Raw genomic sequence first — 21,437 nt, 5'->3', positions numbered from 1 at the left:
CCAAATTGTTGAACTAGCACAATCAAAAAAGTAATCCCAGTTCAAAATACTTAAACAGAGATAAAAGGTCAAAGAACCAAAAAATCTTAAACAAGATGGTGTGGCGGATGGCCGGCACCTTATCCCGGCCAGGACGCCCCTGAAGTGGAAGGATGGGGGAAGGCAGCTTTTTCATGACACTGCCTCCCCCAAAACGCTAGATGGCAGCTCCCCTGGAGTGAAGCGGTGCCCTGGATTCCCGCAGGGCATCCTAGGACTTGGACTTCTCAGCCCTGTTGGGTGCTGTAGGTGCCACCAGGAGGAGCTATGAAAGGACCTGTGGAGTCATGCTTCCCTTGCAGCCCGGAAGTGCTTGGAAGTCATGAGGACGGAAGCCCCACAGTAAGAAACAACAGGATAAGTAACTGCAAAACTGACAAAAGTAACTAAGGCCTCATCCAAACTACTATGTTTTTATTTAAAAACACAGATATTTATCTCAGTTTTTCACCATTTGTCCACACTACACCAACATTTCCAACTGACAAAAATGAATACTACTGAAAACATTCTCCAGAGGCAGGTACTTTTAAAAAATGCTGACACAGCATTTCAATGTTCATGGGCAAAAGCAGAGATTTCTAAAAGCACTGACTCCATCTTCCTCTGGTTGGTTTGTACTTATTATGTGACTTTTTCCTGACTGGATTCTACTCACTGAAAAATCTAATTCCCTAACCGGTCACTCTTTACAGAAGAAAAGCACATTCTGACATAGCAGGCATAGAAGAGCTGCTTTCTATGGCATTGGCCTTGTTGCTTACCTGAATGCATCAAAATCCAGTAGTGATTTGTGTAATTTTCAGAAATCGTGTTCAAGTGGTCAGTCACAGTACAGGATGGAGCCACCATTCATATATGTGCTCAAATTGCAAGAGCACATTCAGTCCGATTGACATGTCAAAAAGTGGGTGCTCAAACTATACACGTACAATGTACTGCAGTTGCTACAAAATGAATTTTGGTAAATTTGATGGTGACAACAGAAAATCGTCTCATGAGACTACTCACACTACAAGACAGCCGACTTGAAAATTCTGACACGACAGAAATTCTTCTGATCATGCAACAGGTCAAACGTAAGAAGCAATCGCAACCATTCTCATACTGCAAGCAAAATGACAGACAATGAAGCTGAAATTCAGGCCAACTCCAAAATTAAGTTGCCAAAAGCATCCAGTGTCTGTGCTTGGGTGTATTGTTGTTCAGCATCCACAAGAGGGCTATAATGTCAGATGAACAAAGGCAACAAGAAGCACAAATAAAGATGGTTGTTAGGGCTGGAATGGCTGATGAATAAAGGCAACAGGATGCAAAAAGAAAAATGGAAGTAAAAGATAACATATTCAGTGAAGTTCCTATATGCATGATGTGATCGAAACTGATGGACTTACCATTGTACCTTTCCTGTTTTCCTCAACGTGCCTTTCACTGTGCTATTACATATATATTATGCAGGCTTGCCCACAGTCTAGCACCTTAATCTAAGTAGAAAGGCGTCATATAATTGAACTGAATTTAACAGAGTCTCTACAGTGCCTATAATGTCACACTTGATATTCCCGTTCTTGACTTGCCCATTTCAAGCAGTTTGTCACGTGTTCAGATTAAATCACTTGTATTTTTCATTTCACTAGTTGGCATGTACAACATAATGAAGGAAATTTTTAACAGAATCAGGAAAGAAGCTGACAGGGGTGGGAATCAAACTCAGGTCCTGGGAGGTTAGCAAACCCTCTTTATAGCTGTTAAGGGAAATTCTTTTTTATTTTACTCATATTATTCCTGCTCCCATTCTGCTGTATTAAGGCAGATCATTCAAATGTTTAATGGACTCAAATGAGTTTAGTATTCCCTCTATCATTCCTTTTTATTTACTATATTTTTTCTATTGAAATTTTGTTTTCAGTTATACTTTGTCTGTTGCATTGTTATATGGCATTTTGCTATAGGATTCACAACAGCAGTGCTAAAGCGTGCGATGGTTCATCTATTGGAATGAAAAACACATTGCATATTATTAATAACAAGGGGGCTCTGCCCCCTGCTCGCTTCGCTTGCCTACCCCCGGCGTTGGGTATCCTGAAATACATTAGTCGAGCTCGTTCATTTTGGAGCCGTGCCCGCTTTGCCCGCGGCATTTCAGACGCGCGTTGTAGGCGCCTGCGTTCATTGAGTTTATCCAGGCGGGCTCGTGTTTGTATATCCGTCAGTCGAGCTCGTTCGTTTTGAACCCGTGCCTGCTTTGCTTCCGCAGTTTCAGACGCGCGTTGTAGGCGCCTGCATTCATTGATCTTATCCAGGTGGGCTCGTGTTTGTATCGTTGAGCTGTATTATGTTTGAATTTGGTGTAAAGCATTCAGCGGTTTGTACAATCCCAAGCAGCACATTATTCCTAACTTCACTCCGCAGTAGTGCCACTCACAATATGGTGGTGACGCCTGCGCCTTCCGTACTATGTCGAGTTTCACTATGCTGTGTAGGCGCCTTTGCCTTTCGTACTTTCCCGCGCCTTCCAACGCGCGATGTAGGCGCCTGCACCTTCCGTACTATGTCGGGTTTGCCTCTGCTGTGTGGTGTGGACGTTTAGGGTTCCGTATTCTCTTGGCTTGTTGCTTTATTTCTTATTTCTTTTAGTTGAGCTCTTTCGTTGTTGGCGGTGTATAGCGCGTTGTAGGCGCCTGTGCTTTCCGTACCATCTCGGGTTGGATTATGCTGTGTGTTGTGGACTTTTGTGGACTCTGTAGTCTGTCCTGTCGTTCGTAGTCTCTCCCGTTTCACTCTGGGGCGGGGGGCTGATTCCTCGTTTTTGTGTGGCGCCTGCGCACTATGTCTCCTGCGTCCATGGGCATGTACCTGCGTCCATATCCGGTTTACCATTCTCGGTTAGTAATATGGATGCATTGCATTTTCATTCCAACATACTTACATGTTCAGTTCCTGGTCTGATTACCATATTTGTGGGGTTTTCATGTTCTCCTTGTATTCAAAAGAGCTCTTTTTGAATACTATAATTTATTCATATCCCAGGCTATGCATTTTAAGTTGATTACTTTAAAATGTCAATGAATGAATATAAGCATGGTGCAACAGATGGCACATTGTAAGCATTAATGACAAACATGCCCAAAAGAATGTAACTGCCTAATTGGACAGACACAAGTTTATATTATGGAGATTTTGCATTGGCAGAAACTTGAATATGGGAAGCATTTTGCAGGCTTTGGAAAAAAAGGAAACTATGGGTAATGGATAAGACTGTGACATCTTTACTAACATCTTTTCTCCGAATTGAGAAGAAATCCCTAGAAGAACTCTGACATCAGAAGGGCAACTGGTGCTATAATTGAAAAAGTTATCCATTCTGCATCTGCACACTTATGTTTCTCCCTCCTCCATGACAAAGAACCAGTAACACCATATGAATGAATATTTTGGACAAAATACACAAATAAAAAAATGCAAATACTTAAATGTATTGCAAAATGTGACAATAAATTAACATTACAAAAATGATAGGTGTACATAAATGAAATGGGCTATGAAATATATGTTACGTATTTCTTATTTTTTCATGCATTTTTGAATTCATCCTTCATTTATTTATTTATTACAATGACATCCTTCATTTATTTATTTATTACAATGACACCACGTGCAATTTCAAGTACTTTTAATGCATCTCACTGTGGGCTCCAGTCATTGTTTTGCTGGAATTGTGTTTTGGTGTTTTCTATCATCTTTTTAGGACACATCCAAAGACATTCCTTTTGAGTGACTCACAATCACAGCAGCGAGGCTAAATACTGAAGGATTTAAGAGGGTCAAGTCAGACTTAACTGTTAACAGGTTCTCTCGACACTGAAGTTAAAAGATTCACTGCAGTTCTGGGGTGAAGGCTTCTTTGAGGTATGTGAAATAATGTTCAGTCAACCAAAATGAAAGACAGGAATTATGAAGAAAATCAAGAAAACATTTCATTATTTTTCTCTTCTGCTTTTCAGGGAAAGTGACAATTAAGCAAAATGAAAGTCATTGGGGCTGTTGTCATTGTTTGCTTTCTGGATTTCTGTGGCTCTGTAAGTTTTTTGGTGTGTTGTTAATATATTTGTTGTTTAAATAAAATGCCTGTGAAGCTACAACATGTAGTAGATTTGATCAAATGGTAGTAAATTTCATAGACGCTGTGCTTTAAAATGAATAAGGCCAAAATCTGTAGGTTATATTTCTGAACTCCTCCGTTAAAACAACAACTGGAATTAGCTCCTCAACTAGGGTTACAGAGTTGTGTAAATGGTTAGTGCTGCCGCTTCAAAGCTCCTTTATCACGGTTTAATTCCCAGGCTGGTATCTTTTGCCTGTGCTCCATGTCATTTTGAGTTTACTGTTGTTTTCTTGGTGCAGGTTGTTTGGTGACTCCAGCCTAGCCTGGTGTAAATGAATGAGTGTGGGCATGTGCTGTGATGGACTGGCATTCCTTCCAGGGGTGCATTCCACCTTGTGCTTGATGTTGTTGGAATTGTTTTATTGACAGCTTGATCTTCAGACAGTTTCACTCCAATGTGTTGGAATGCTTCATTTTAATATAAATTGCTATGTCTTGGGTAATGTTGCTTTCTCTAATACAGTTAATCCAATTCAAGGTCCCAATGCTGGGTACAAAGCAGGCAGCAGCCGTAGATGGGTTGCCAGTTCATCACAGTGACCACTCACATAAAAATCCATAGGACAAATTTAAAATCAATAATCAATTTAACCAGTATGTCTTTTTGGGCTGTGGGGGAGAAACTGGCTAACTAAACGAAATTAAAAGAATGTATAAACTCCACACAGATGGCCAAACTCAGGATTTTGGATCCTGGAGGCAGTAACTGCTGCACCATGCCATTTTACTTTTTGTTAAACAGAATATCAAGCTGGTTATGGAAACCAAGTTTATTTATTTATTGCCTTAAAAATTTGGCCACTGGGTTCAGTTCCTGGTCTGATTACCATATTTGTGGGGTTTTCATGTTCTCCTTGTATCCAAAAGAGCTCTTTTTGAATACTATAATTTCCATTCATATCCCAGGCTATGCATTTTAAGTTGATTACTTTAAAATGGCAATGAATGAATATAAGTGTGAAAAGGTGTCCCATTTAGGACTGGTTTCTGCCTTGCACTTTGCCTTTCTAGGGTTGGCTTTAACTTTCCATGACCCAGTACTGATAAAAGTAGATTTATAAAATGTGTACATGGTCATTTCTCAAACAGGATATTCACTTGCTCACTCACTTCCAGGATATTTTTCCTGGTGCTATTAGTATAGCATCCTGAGCTGCATTGATTAAACCAACATCTTTTTGGAGATTTTCCAGTTACAAACAGGTCAGTCAAGAGACATAATCTCTAAATTCCGGGTCTACTTCTCTGTCTGTAATAAGTACAACCCCTTTGGAAAGTGAGTTTGTTACATACCAACTACATGCTCAAACCATCTCAGTTGGCTCTTCTCGGTTGTTTGTGGAGAAAGACTGGACTCTTTCGGCACTGTGTCTCTTTGGAGAAATCTTGCGTACCGCTGGTTTGACTTTGTGTCTAATGAGTGGTTGATCACAGAATCCCAAATGAGACACACTTTTTGCATTGTGAGGGGGCATCAGTTACAGCACTATGACCATGTGGCATTATTCCCTGAGGGTGATACGGCTCACAGGATCCTAATTGTTGAGGTCCCAAGTGGCTGGACCAGACCAATGGGACACCCATGTAACACCTGGCTGAGGCAGATAGATGGTCATTTCTGTGGGTTTTCGTCATGTAGTGGATGTGGCAACATGCTGTACCAGTGCATGCTCCCCAGCCTGACCTGACCTGATTCCCTACCACTGAGCTCCTCATCCAATAAAAAAGGATGACTCCAAAAAATATGCAGAGAACTTTTGAGAACTTGAACTTGTCATCTCATTAATTCAAGCATTGTGAAGAGCTCATGACTCCAGTTGAAGATGAGATTAGAGAGTATTTGATTCAAAGAATTGTCAGAGGATTTAACTCCTACTTCTTCACCACCAACTGCTATGATATCCATAGATATTGTTGGTTAATTGCATGATCAACTATACTTTCACTCATGATCAACACCCCTTGGTACCTGAACTCCTTTACTGGAGACAGTAAGCCACACTTTTCAGGAGAGTACCACGGCCTAAGATTAACAGAGGCATATTCTCAAAATAAGTATAAGGCATTCAGCTTTGAGCATCTCTAGTATGCATCTTCTCCAAAGCCTCTTACAATTGTAACATGAAATTTTAGATGTTGGATATCATTTGGTAATGGACTTGCCCAAGACATAGATGTAGAAGTTGATTCACAAAAGATGGCAAATTTAAAACTTTTGATAAACCTGCTATGATGGTTACTGGGGTGGTCCAGAGGTTAGCAGTATTGCCACACAGATCCAGTCATTTGAGTTCAAAATTTTCACCAGGTTGTTGTCTGTTTGGAAATTTCATGTTCTCCCCATGTCTGGAGTGCTTTTTCTCTAAGACCCTTTTAAGTTCTCCCAAATCTAAATGTGCATATTAGATTAACTGCTGATAATAAATTGGTCCCTTGTGATTGTATGGTTTTGTTTTGGGCCTCATGATAGACTGGCATCCCCTCCAGCATTAGTTGGTTTCTGCCTTGAGCCCAATGCCTCCAGGATAGACTGCAACTCTCACTTGGATTGAATGGGTTTGAGAATGTTATAATATGATATCAACGATAGACAAAGCACAAAAGAAACAAACCAAGTTCATAATAGGTAGTTTTTATGAGACCGATCAGAAGATAAAACATGGTCAAAAAACAGCAAAAAGTCAAAAACTGGGAGTTCTGCAACTGAAACTGAGACGTGAGTCAAAAATCAAGGTCAAAAAGTTCAGAAAACAAGATTGATGCCAAGAATTTCAAAACAATTTCTTAAACAGCAAAAATGCATGTAAAGATAGCGTTTATCCACAACTGGGAAACATTAAATGTAGAAATTGTGACTTTTTAACCCATAAAGAATTAGCACAGGGGTCACATATTATGTAACCATGCCCCCAGCAATCATGATGGTATCCCAGATGACAGGTACACAGAATAGCAAGTTCCACAAAAGTCAAACTAGCAGCAGTAATGGTTCAAAATAAAATTATAAAATCCAAGTAAAATGTTGAAACATAATATTGATAAGAGAAATAGATTACTTGGTGTGGTAGAAATGTAATATCTTATTAAAGAAAGAAACGTCTGCTAACAGGACAAATCAATTATCAGGCAGGAGAAAAGCTGTTCAATGTATCTTTTAATATAATTAAATTATTATAATTTAATATTAATTACTCCTCAGCAAAATGCCTTTGAGGGAAAATTCTTCAAAAGCAGTCTGTTACAGCATGGTCAGAATGGTCAGAGAAACAAAGAATAGAGGTTCACTTTATAAACTGTTGAATTTACATACAGTGTCAATCAATGCATTCATTTTACTCTGGTTGGTTCATTACCCCCGTGACCCTGTGTTCGGATTCAGCGGGTTGGAAAATGGATGGATGGATGGTTCATTGGTTTACACCCAAATGATGTATATAAAATAAAAGTATGTTATATTATATTCTTCTTATACTTCTTATACCTTCTTATACCTCTTATACCTTTTGAGACCACCCTTGAAATTTCTGTGCATACAACAACTGTCCATTTTCTTTTATAGGACATCTTAGTCATCTCTTAGTCATCTGTCAGTACATTTTGTATATTACATCAACCTTTCTTCTGGTACATTCTTTATTTACTTGACCATCTCAGTATTTTTCCTAAACCAATACTTATATTTCAGTGTACATTTTGTTGTTCACTTGACCTTTATCTGGTTTCCTGGTGTGCTGGAACAGGTTTCTGACATTTATTAACCCTTTATTCTATTTCTTTAAGATGACTGCCATGTTACCCTAAAATTATTCTTCAACATTGGTAAAAAAAAAAAACAAAACTGGAAAGGATTTTGATTATGCACTATTATCAATAAATAGAGGATCAAAAAATAATTAACTCTGGATACACTGGAGGCATCAATGACTGTTATGACCGCTCAGAGTCCCAAATATGACAGATACAAAAATGCCCACTGGGAGGAAACTCCATCAAAAAGCCCAGGCAAGACACAAAAAGGGCTTTGATGAATCTTTAAAAAAAATAATGTTTGAAAAAAATGCTTTAAAACAAAGGCAAGGTTCATAGAACACAAAGGGCAAAGGAACTGCCTGAAGCAGTGTGGTAAACCAAAGTCCTAAAACAGTATATCCAAAGCAAAGTCAAAAAGCAGAGCAGAATCAAAATACATTAACTACAATAAGCACAGAAGAATCACAGGACTCAAAGAAACACTTGCAAGCACATTCAAAATGAACCACATGATCTGCAGGAGACCAGATTTATAAGATGGAGACCAATTCCTGGTGTCCCACCCCTTGGGGGACTACCCACAAAAACACATGGAACATAGCACAGGCATAGAGAACAAAGCACATACTAAAATTAAAGCAACATTAATATAAAACAAAGACTCAAAAGTGATATTAAAAATACATAAAAAAAAATATGAACCCCAACCAGGGGAGGAAACCTGGCTGAAATAAAACACTGGCTTTTAAAATAGGCCTACACAAGCAGCCAGCTTAGCTGTACAATCAGGAGGTCTTCTCCTCCTTGGACTCAAAATTAAAAAATAAAAAAAAAATAGGATAAATAACAAATAATTTTGTTATAATAAAAAGACCAGAAGAGTATTTCAAAACTTAAACAGAAAATATTTAATGAAAAACAATTAAAGACAAAAAGAAAGAAATCAAACAGAACACTTTTATTAACAAAAATATCAAAATAATACACAAACATATACAGCAAAAAAAAAAAAACTAGGATTAAAAAGACTAAAACCAGGGATGAAACTCTGGCAAAACTGTAATAATTTTAAATTCTTTAAAAAATTCCCCTTATTGTGGTAACATCATCGCATTGCTATTCGGATGTATTTCTGTTTCCCCTTTGAACTTTGTGTCTGGTCATTTTCTAGGCTGGTTTGCTACTGTATGATGCTACCTCTGTTCTTCAGTAACCTGTTTTGAGGTGGTTGTGCTCTGTTAAAAGATTTGGCATATGACACAGGCTTTGAATGCTAAGAGTGTGCCTCACCCCAGCTGTATTTGAATGTTTTCAACCTTTTTTTGATAAATATTTTCAATTTAAACCAGAGCTAGCAGGATTAGGGCTGTAAGTACAGTCAGGCTCTGAAGTGGTGTAGCTGTTTGGGGTTGTCCATAGCTCTTGACTGTGGCATTTGCAAGCTTACTTTCTGTACTTTCTGCCTCTTTTTCTGCACTTGTCTCTTTTAGACTTGGATTCTGGAGATATTTTGTAATACTGCAGTTTATTGAGCTTTTCTCTTTGAAATACCTTACATGTATATTAGGATTGCTCCTTTGGTCTTTACTCTTGTATCTTGGTTTATGTTTTTGGGATCAATGTTTTGGTTTTAGTTAATTCATTCTTTGTTTTATTCGGTGATGTTTTTTGGTCTTAACTTTTTCATGAAAAGAGTGCTGCACCCAAAAATGATCATTTTTGCATCATTCATGAAGAACGGACATAACAAAATTCCTGATAACATGAGTTTGAATGAATGCCCAACTTGATCAACAGCAAACAATATCCATCCATTTTTCAACCCGCTATATCCTAACTACAGGGTCAAGGGGGTCTGCTGGAGCCAATCCCAGCCAACAAGGCAGGGCTAGCGCCCTGCCCAGGGTGCACACACACGCACACCAAGCACACACTAGGGACAACTTAGAATTGCCAATGCACCTAATCTGCATGTCTTTGAACTGTGGCAGGAAACCGGAGCACATCCATGCAGATACAGGGAGAACATGCAAACTCCATGCAGGATGGACCCGGGAACCGAACCCGGGTCTTCTAACTGCGAGGCAGCAGCACTATCACTGTGCCACTGTACCGCCCCGCAAACAATATCAAATTGCCTATTCAAATTTTCAAATTAATCAAGGTGTATAATCCAAATACTGCAGTGGGTTGGCACCCTGCCCAGGATTGGTTCCCTGCCTTGTGCCCTGTGTTGGCTGGGATTGGCTCCAGCAGACCCCCGTGACCCTGTGTTCGGATTCAGCAGGCTGGGAAATGGATGGATGGATGGATAATCCAAATATTAGATATCCAGTGATATGATTTTAATAAAATATTGTTTTTTTTCTGCCAAAAGTGTGGCTCTAGGGAGCTTAAACAACTCAGCACATCCACAATAGAATGACAAGGGTGGGTTTTCTTGAAGGACTTTACTGGATGCACCTTGTTATAAACTGAAATATGTACAAAGGAAACATACAGGTGTACAATCAAGACAATAAATAACAAGTAATGATTTACAAAACAGTACAGAGTGGACAGTATACATTTAACAATAAAGCTTTGAGTTATAAGACACTTACAAAGCGAGTGATATCCAGGGATGGACCGTGACGAGAGATGTGCGTAGAAAGACATTCAGATTGCTAATGTACCACGACTAAACAGACCCAGGGGTAAACATACCTTAAAAATACATTTTGGACGTGACTGAAATAGAAGATAAAGGGGGTGCATTTTATTTAAATGTTCATTATGGGACCTACATGCTTTATATGTTCTTTATGGGCATTTATAACACCACTATGAGTGTGGGATGTAGGGCAGACCATTGTTCAGTAAAGTTCTCTTATGCATAACAGTGAAGTGAAAAAAGAGTATTTACCATTTTTGGGTGGAGCATTCCTTTCATTTTTCCTTGCACAGGTATTAATTGGTTTAATTAGCATTGTATTATTGATCATTTGCTCTATTGATTATTGATTTATTTTTTATTGTTTAATTTTGAAGAACTTTCCATGCTTAATTTTTAATTCCATGTAAATTGAACTTTGATAATGGGTTTAAACATTTGCTGTCAGATTTCAATTCTATGATGTTCAAAACATTGAGAAAAGTGGATTTTAGCATGGTGTGTGTGCCTGTCGAAACTTATGAACAACGATAACTTCTGAAAAAATGGACCTGTCTTTTTCAAATATGTTTGTCTTGTTGCAGGCTCCAGACCTATTGTTTGTGGTCCTGTCTGGTCCCGTACTTATCTCTCTATCCTTAAAAAATGTTAAATGATACCTGACAAAGAAATTGTTTAATTTAACAAGGATTTTATAATTATTTTCTGCTTAGTCATAAGACTAGGCATATTGATTTGCAAAATTTTTGCACAAGTAGTTTTTTCAGATACATAATTTATTTAAATCACATGCACATACACATGCACACACACACAGAAGCACACACAAGCATATGCGCTCACACCTTGAAAACATATTATAAGTGAAGATAGCTGACCTGGATGCTGTGGGAAAAACCAGAGAAAACAAGTCAAAAGACAAGAAAAAAGGTTTGGGGACCGTCCCCGTATATTGCCCTAAGACAATATATAAGAATAAAACAGATCAAAAGTTTTCAAGATTTGAAAATACAATTGACAGTTTTACTTTGTGAAATGTTCGTTTAAATACAGACAGGATTATGGGAAAAGGAAATGGTTGGCATGAAGTGACGTTATCAACAGGAGCCAGAAGTAACGTCATTGAAGTGAGTCGGAAGTGATGTGGTCTTTAGGAGCCGGAAGTGATGTTGTTGACGATGGACGGAAATGACGTAGTCACGGCCATTTTGATACCTGGAAGTGGAGGCCATTATTTTTCTTTGGGTTTTCTGTAGAAAGAAGAGATCCAGGTAAATACCACGTGACACCCATATCTTGCGATAGTTCACTCACTTTAGGCTCTTTGACTGCCTCCTACTTGCACGTGTGTGACAATGCCAATCTGTTCAAGCATTTACAGTGGAAAACAAGGAATAATGCTCAATAAGTAAATAATACATACCAGAATTATTAAAAAAAAAGAAAATGTCTGTCTTGGCTGAAGGTAAAAAGATCAGTCACCATTTAAGTATTGCCTTTAATATAAAATAGCCCAAGCAGTGTTTCTTGTCACACTTCTGCTCAGTAATTTGATGGCTAGAAGTACTCAAGGATAACGTGTCACAGAGAAAATGTGCATCATTATTCTTAAATGTTCATACTGTTCATTGTGTATTGCAGTGAAAAATCCAAATTGCATGGAATCCAATTGCTGAATAAGGTGTCATTTTGTTTAACGTCTCAGTACATCCATAATGGCTAACACGGTACAACACCCTAGTACTAAAACCACCCAGAAGTAGGCAAGTAACTGAAACATCCTGGCATTCTGTGCGTTTGGGCAGCCTGGACATGGGCAGTGTAGTGCCTGGGCAGTAATAGGCCTTCGATCTACTGTACAGTTGGGTATCAGCAAAAGTTATTTTATTTTATTGTAGAATCAACTCTCGGCAGCAGCCAGCAGGGCGGCCATGTGGAGCATGCGTACGGGCGCCGTTCTCATCTCTACCACCTACGCCGTCACTTCCCCTACCTCTTCATATCTTAAATCATTCTTGAGGCAGATTAAAGACTTAAGTGCCAGCTTAAGTGAAAAATGAAAGAAAACGTACTAAGTAATTACAACACAAACACTGACTTAATCAGTTTTAATGGGAAAAGATGCTGACGAAAGAAGAGAAGAAGCGGGCCGCTAGGGTGGAGAAAATGAGCTGCTCAGGAAGCAGCAAGCGCATCAACCTCTGAGCAAACGAATGATAAACGTACAGAGAAAGAGCATGAAAACTAGGAATACTCAAGTCAAGTGTATTCACGGGCGGCACGGTGGCGCAGTGGTAGCGCTGCTGCCTTGCAGTTAGGAGACCCGGGTTCGCTTCCCGGGTCCACCCTGCGTGGAGTTTGCATGTTCTCCCCGTGTCTGCGTGGGTTTCCTCCGGGCACACCAGTTTCCTCCCACGGTCCAAAGACATGCAGGTTAGGTGGATTGGTGCTTCTAAATTGGCCCTAGTGTGTGCTTGGTGTGTGGGTGTGTTTGTGTGTGTCCTGCGGTGGGTTGGCACCCTGCCCGGGATTGGTTCCCTGCCTTGTGCCCTGTGTTGGCTGGGATTGGCTCCAGCGGACCCCCGTGACCCTGTGTTCGGATTCAGCAGGTTGGAAAATGGATGGATGGAAGTGTATTCACTGCACGTTATCATGCAGTCCGCCGTTACTGGTATGACGTAAACAGTGTTTGTTTTTATATTGTAGATCACAGTTTGTCCTCACAATAAAATGTTTTTTTAATTAAACACATAACATTATTGTCTGATTTCAATCTGCACATTCAAAACTACTCACTTGTATACTTCTGCTTCTTTTTTTAGCAAATACATAATGTATTACTAACAATAGTTTCAATGTCAATAAATCTATTTTCCACCTTGTATTATTTTAGTTCTTTTTTTTCTTGTTTTTGCTAATCTGGCTAAATATTATTCAAGCTCAGATTCAGCTGTCATTACTAGTGAAAAAAATGGGATAATACAAAGCGTTTAATAATAAGCGGAAGCAGGCCCAATTTTATTACTGATTTCATGAAAGGGCATGACCCACAACGGTTCTCCAGGCACACATTGGCACACATGTTGGTACAAAGATGTGTTAGTTAGCACTGCCACAGTATAGCTCCAAGAGTCAAGGTTTGAATCATGACCTGGACACTGCAGAGAGTTTGCATGTTCTTCCCCTTTTCCACATAGGTTTTCTCCAGAAATATATTATTTCCTAGCACGTCATAAATGCAGATTAGTTAACTCATTATTTTAATATATGAATGAGAATGTGTTCTATGATGGAATGGCACCACATTAAGTACACATACTGATAGGCTCTGGGCTTTTTGAGACTTGACCTCCATTAACAAAATGGATGGTATAGGTGCTGAAACTTTTACAGTATACAGCTTTATACTTTCAATAAAAATGCTTAAGCAATGTTTCTGTAGTAATCATAATGCATACTGCGACCACTGTGTCCTGGGGTTACAATAAGGCCAAACTCCATCCTACATATTTAATAAGAACCTAATTTCTACTCCAATACTCCCTTCGATGAGTGGTACAAACCACAATACCACATGCCCATCCTTACCTACTTACTTAAACAGGAAGTTATGGGAAACCCAATTTATGATAGTCATAGAACTAATTAACTGTAAGGAGGGTGGGTTGTGGTCTGTGATTGGGCATATTAGAGGGATGACAGGAAAACTGAGTGAAGTGGTGGAAGTACTGAATAGAAGGAGATTGTTGCTAATTCAGATTTTGATGTTGTAAGGAATAATTCTGCCACATTATTTTTGATTTATAGGTAAGAACTAATATTCTTATTATTTTTTGATGACCTCATTCTTGTGCTTTTTAGATTCACAATGTTCTTGTGGTACTTTTTCTTATGAACAAGATTTTCCATCCATCCATTATCCAACCTGCTATATCCTAACTACAGGGTCACGGGGGTCTGCTGGAGCCAATCCCAGCCAACATAGGAGACAGGAACAAACCCCGGGCAGGGCGCCAGCCCAACGCAGGGCACACACACACACCCACACACCAAGCACAATTTAGGATCGCCAGTGCACCTAACATGCATGTCTTTGGACTGTGGGAGGAAACCGGAGCACCTGGAGGAAACCCACGCAGACACGGGGAGAACATGCAAACTCCACACAGGGAGGACCTGGGAAGCGAACCTGGGTCTCCTAACTGCGAGGCAGCTCCCGAACAAGATTTTTGATGTCTTTAATGTTGATGCATTAAAGCATCTTTCTGTGGATTTAGTTCTGGGAACTCCAAGTACCCAGAGTTTGCTTGTTTCTATGACTTTCAGTTTTTTCCAGATTTGTCACATCTTGATTGTTGTTTTTTTTGTTTCATTTCTAGTTTTGACCACTGCCCACTTTTAACCTCCCTTTGTTTTGTGACTAAAGGATCTATTTCCTGGTTTTACCTTCTTGGTGTTTACCCTGAATGTTTCTCAGGCTTGGAATTCTATGTAAATGTGGTTAAGTCCTAGTGCCTTTCAGGTTAAGCTGTATTGATTACATGCATGGTGTTAAGCTTGAACAACACTCAGGACAGTATTCTGCTGCCATCTATTGAATAAAATAACATCATCCTGCAAAAACAATCATTCATTTTTTAACTTATTTTGCCATTCTAGGGTAACTCATTAATATTAATGAATGATTCAGAACCTTCAACCAAAATACATAATGGTGTATAAATGAAAAAATGTAAAGCCAGTTTTAGAACAAACTTAAACTGAACTATTAGTCAAATCAAGCGATAGTGATGACCAAGTGAATTGGTCATCAGATGTTGACACAGATCATCAGACAGATAAAAGCATACAACATAATATGCCTGGTGAATTTGGTTGCATGAAACTTAAATGTGGTAGAAAAGCAAAACTGACTGCAATCAAGTAGAACAACAAGAAAGGCTTTAGCTCCCTAAGCACTGTTCTCAATACAACAAATTGTCAATGTTTGTGTTAGGGGAAATGTGCATGTGACTAAGTCTTGTACTGTGGTAGTCTACGATAACACAAAAGGCATATCAATAAGGCACTGGCATTCTACCCTCTCATGTGCAACCAGCAGAAAAAATGTTATAAGTAAAGTGTGCAAAGAAACATGTCTACTGTCCCAATTATGACGTTGAGCTATGCATTGGTGACTGTTTCAAAACATGAAGGACATGTACTAAACCTGCATCGGTACAACACTAGACAATAGACTTCCTACTGTATTTATGTTGATATTTTATTAAGTACAACATGGTGTCTTTACAGTGGTCACCTAAGATACAGTAAATATGTGTACTATACAAGAAAACTCTTCTGCTACACATTTTATTTGTCTACCATCTTTCCTTCAGTTTTTTAATTTACTGTTGTTTTTCCAATTTGTTATGATATTCGAGTCCCCAAGCTAAAAAAAAACCTTCAAAGTCAAAAGTGGCCTCAAGACTCCAGTGAAACAAAGTAGAAATAAAGTAGACCAGGCTGTGAAACTCAGGAACAGGCTTTGTTGCCTGCACATCCAAAAACAGCCAAATTCCTATATCCCAGAGGAGGTAGCTGAGAGCCTATGAAAACCCATTGACCAAAACAAAAACTACATATATTATAATAAACATAACAGAGGGTAAACAAAGGAATGGGGAAATTTGTAAAAAATAGAAAACAAAAAAATGGAGATGCAATTGTAACAGGTGGGATTTGCTCCTCAGCAAATAAGCTAGAATTAAAAATGAAGATAATTTCAAACTCAAACATAAGTATAATGTTGGAGACATGATATTCAGGCTGTTAAGCCTTCATAATTCAAATTGGCTATTTCTTGTGACTTCTTTTCTGTAAACTTCCTTCTGAGATTCATCATAACTTCACCCAGTTTCTTCTGTTTGATTAACTTCCAAAAACATCATGACAGTCTGTTATTACATTTGTTAACACGAAAGTTATACAATAGTTATCTATTAACTTTTCATAGAATATAGCATTTCAGAGGTTGTATTTGTATGAAAATCAACATGGGAGATCATCATGGACAGAGATACACACAGCTAGAGTTGCACTTCTATTATAGTCTCAACCGCCGGTAAAATGCTACACATTGGACTTTCTATAAAATGCAATACCTGGACAGGTTCAGGTCATGGTATGTTTAGGGCCTGAAATACTGTATCTGTCATAACAAGGTTGAGTGGCCAATTTGAGGTGTCATGACACAATACTGCTCAGAGAATAAGTGAGTACATGTTAGAGAAGCTAATAAGCAGAAGCAATTGCAGCATGACTAATGAGAGTTAAAAGTTCATATACATACAGAAAACCGCATGTTGGGTGATTTCTTATACCAACAATATGTCACTAAGTTTTAAGCTTTTGAAAAGATCAGGGGCCTCATTTATAAATCATTGCTTGGATTCCAGTGTGAATATATGTGCATGCCAAAAATCCAGGAAAATATGTACGCCAATAAAAATCACATTTATAAAACCTGACACATTCACATTTTTACACAACTTACCCTTTAGAAATCACAGTCACCATGTAAATATGCTTATGGGAATGCTCCTCAAATGTCTCCCAGAAACATCCATACATGGAGCATGCTAATCACCTCACACATATGTAGTCACAATGCTGTAGAACTTCATTGACTGGTAGAACAGCCACCCACCTGATGCATCAAAATTCAAAAATTTCTGGCTATGTTCTGCAACTTAGAGCACAAGATCATGCACAGTACTATAGCGCCTCTTCTCTGCATTCTGGGGGGCAGGGAAATGCTTTAGTGGGTAGCCAATATTACCTGGCTCATATAATGAGATGATCGCTGTTAAAATGAATAGTACACGTGTGGAAGAATAATTTTAGGGTAACATTACATTCATCTTTAAGAAATAGCATAAAGGGTTAATAAATGTCAGAAACCAGATAAAGGTCAAGTGAACAACAAAATGCACACGAAATATAAGAATTGGTTTAGGAAAAATACTGAGATGGCGAAGTAAATAATGTACCAAAAATAAAATGTACTGACGGATGACTAAGAGATGACTAAGAAATCAGCAGATGTCCTATAAATGAGAATGGACAGTTGATATATGCAGAGAAATTTCAAGGGTGGTGGTGCAACTCAAATGTATAAGAAGAAACAGAATATAATATAATATATTTTTATTTTAAATAAATCATTTGGTTGTAAATCAATGAACCAACCAGAGTAAAATGTATGCATTGATTGACACTGTATGTAAATTCAATAGTTTATAAAATGAACCTCTATTCTTTGTTTCTCCGACCATTCTATACTGTAACAGACTGAATTTGAAAGAAGAATTCTCCCTCTTAAAACATTTTGCCAAGGAGTAAATAAAAGATACAATGAACAACTTTTCTCCTGCCTGTTAGAGGATGTTTATTTCTTTAATAAGATGTTAAATTTCTACCACACACGCCATAACTGAGGGTTCAGTCAGTTACCTTTGCAACAAGCTAGCCACTACTTACAACACCATTATGTCTATTAAAGCTACTGTGCCTCAAACTAAATGAATCACGGGCTGACCCAAGCCATGGTGCCACAACGATTGTTGGTCTCATCTTGGCATAACATTTGACTTGTGAATTAATGGAATGTTACTGCTCACGGTTAGCAAAAGCAGCTTCATTCTCGCTAGGTGCTCTTATTGCAATTTCTTCTTCTTCTTCTTCTTCTTTCGGCTGCTCCTGTTAGGAGTTGCCACAGCAGATCATCTTTTTCCTTATCTTCCTGTCTTCTGCATCTTGCTCTGTTACACCCATCACCTGCATGTCCTCTCTCACCACATCCATAAACCTTCTCTTAGGCTTTCCTCTTTTTCTCTTGCCTGGCAGCTCTATCGTTAACATCCTTTTCCCAATATACTCAGCATCTCTCCTCTGCACATGTCCAAACCAACACAATCTCGCCTCTCTGACTTCAACTGTCCAACTTGAGCTGACCCTCTAATGTACTCATTTCTAATCCTATTCATCCTCATCACACCCAATGCAACTCTTAGCATCTTTAGCTCTGCCACCTCCAGCTCTGTCTCCTGCTTTCTTGTCAGCGCCACCGTCTCCAACCCGTATAACATCTGAGCACAGTAAATTCCTCCGATTACATTAGGAGACCTGGATACTGCTGCAAATTGCCCTTTTTGTTGGAAAAAACATGTTTTATCTATGTACATCCACTTCATATGAAAACTAGATGTAGTGCGTTGCTGTTTGGTTAATGACTTCCAGCACTTGTGAGTACTTCATTATTGTGAAGTTATCAAGTTGTAGATATTTCTAGCCATCACAAAAAGACATTATAACAGGAAACTGTGAAAATAAAGATGAAAACAAAGAATCATATTTGCGGTTCCAGGGGACTCCCTGTTTAATGTCCAGGTTGTCAAAACTGAAAAGAAACAAAAACAGGTGGTGTACTGTTGTGGAGAAATCTTCAGTAAAAAACCAAAGGCAGTCAGAATTTACACTTTATTGCACAGCATAGGAAACAACTGCAGAGCACATAAAGCCTGTCTCAGTTCATGAAGTGAGACCTGAACATTCGGTGAGCCCCAAATTTATTACAATTCTTAACACAAAATGCCCTCCTTTTCACGCCAGTTTCCCAACATCTACTGTATAGGTTTTCTCATGATGATGACCTCGCTCAGCATCTTTTCTCATAAAAATCACCTGGTGGTGCAGACCTTCTCATAACAATACCCTTTCCCCTATGGATTTCCCCACAACAATCTTCTTCCCAGTAGACCTTCTCAAAACAACTACATTGGCCTGAAGGACACATTTGTCTCCTGGAGGTGAACATCACCTGATTTCCCCACCCTTTGTTCTCCTGTTCTAATCCCGAACTGTTAAAGATTGATGGCCTTTTGGTCAATCAGTTCTTACAGTCAAGTTGGAATCAATTTTTGCACTAGCATCCCTTATGGCTAGAACAATAGGCAGCTGTACCAGTAAGTGGCAGGGCACTGCTTCACTGATAAGGGCCAAGCTGCGGACAGCCTTGACATGGTGCTTCCTGGCTGCAATTGATTCTGTTAGCTAACGAATGTGTTCTGCTGCAACTTTATTATTTTTTAGAATATGCAAAGAAGCATTGGCATATAAACTTAAATGCTAATCTAAAATATATATGTGCTGCTAATGTAAAAGCCTGCGAATGCAGACAGCAGTGCTGTTAAGTCGTGGTGTGCAGCTGTACACTTGTCTGACAGAGGATAAACTGCTGCTTACTTCATGGACATCTATGCGCAGGGAAAGGTCCCTAACCTTAAACAATCAACTCTTAAGCCCCTCTATAGCTCAGACTAACTAGATATCATAATGCATGGTTTTTTAACTTTATTGCACAAAGTATTGATGAGCCCTAATAAATCTAAATGCCATTTAAGTGCTTATATGTTTTATGCGCTAGCCTAAGAGTGTGCCTAGTACTCACACAGGCAAAAGCCCTGAATGCAGTTTGTTCAGTCTTCTGTCAGTGAGAAGCTCAACACTTGTGTTCTCAAAACAAAATCTGCCTGCTTGCCTCTTCAGAGAACATAATGACCTTGACTCACAGAAGTTCAAAACAAAGCAAGCAAAAAGACAGGCAGGCTAGGCTATTTGGCTAAAATAAATGGTGTTGTTTTAAAGTGGCCTTAGGCCTAGACTTTTCATAGCTAATAGCACTAAAACTAATAATGAAGCGTATTGACCCTTAATCGACATTCTCAACAGTACCAGATTCAGGGTGCAAGTTGCAGCTCCCACAGATGTCAGAGTGCTATGATTTGATAAGGGTTGTGTCTTCTTGGAAAGCAAGGTCCAGAATAAACAAGGATTTCTATTTTGCGAGAGGTTTTATAGTTCAGGAAGCAGATAGGGCGGAGCCAGTGATGTTGGGAGCAGAAATTACATCATTATTCTTCTTGGGTGTTCTGCATTCGTGCATTCGAAACAAAACAGAAATTGTGTCAGTGGTAGTGTCACATCCAAAACCTTTCCTGTATTTTTATACAAAGAAAAACCTGTGAGGCACTCTCAACACTCATATGCATGGCAACATAAATGAAATTACTTCAGTTTTAGTAAATGTTTATTCACTTTGCTGTGCTCAGTTTGATTTAGACATATGGAGTTATCTGATTGGATGAATATTCTGTTTTTAGAGTGTGTTAGTGAAAATTTAATTAAAGGAACTGGAAAAGGGAGGTTCAGGAAACAAACCAGGGTCTGTTACATGTGAAGGCCATACAGTTTTTCATTTATGCCAAGAAATGACACCTTTTACTGGCTAACTAAAAAGATTACAATATGCAAGCTTTTGAGGCAACTCAGGCCCCTTCTTCAGGCAAGAAAGAAAGACTTAGAAGAAAGTCAGAAAGTCAAAAAATGATTAGAAGTCAGGTGTTCCCAAAAAGGTTTCTTTTTTGCCATTAGTTGAAACATTAATTTGCTAGTAATGTTCAGAGTGCAATTAGGAGCAGTCTCAAATGGAAAGTGCTCTTAGGGCCTTAAAAAAAGAGCAGAAGTATGTGAGATAAAAGCACAGTGTAAGATAAGGCAAATTCACAGTTGAAGGTAAATTTAAAAGGGTCGATAAGGGAGAAAGGGAACTAGCAAAAAATCAAAGGACAATAATTACCTCTTTAGTTTTGTTTTATTTTTTATTTGTAATTTTCATGTTCCATTATCATAATTGTGTTCCTTTACATTGTTTTCAGCACTTATTCAACTTATCCTAACTAAGATCTGTTGTTACCACGGCCTTGATGGAAATGCTTATCCAAGCTTTAA

The 21,437-nt window shown here is 38.7% G+C and overlaps 1 protein-coding gene across 1 annotated transcript in view; it reads left to right on the top strand.

The window, feature by feature from the left end:
• The first annotated feature begins 3,804 nt into the window (after positions 1-3,804).
• fgl1 (fibrinogen-like 1) overlaps positions 3,805-21,437 on the top strand; it is a 100,921-nt gene continuing 83,288 nt past the window's right edge. The window contains exons 1-2 of the mRNA XM_028802079.2: positions 3,805-3,948; positions 4,044-4,118. Coding sequence (XP_028657912.1) covers positions 4,065-4,118 — 54 coding nt within the window. The 5' untranslated portion in view covers positions 3,805-3,948; positions 4,044-4,064. The remainder of the gene's footprint in view (positions 3,949-4,043; positions 4,119-21,437) is intronic.

This window comes from Erpetoichthys calabaricus, chromosome 5, assembly GCF_900747795.2.
Source record: "Erpetoichthys calabaricus chromosome 5, fErpCal1.3, whole genome shotgun sequence".
NCBI classification, from domain to species: Eukaryota; Metazoa; Chordata; class Cladistia; order Polypteriformes; family Polypteridae; genus Erpetoichthys; species Erpetoichthys calabaricus.
Note: the sequence above shows the minus strand (reverse complement) of the source record. Positions and strands in the feature narration are given on the sequence as shown.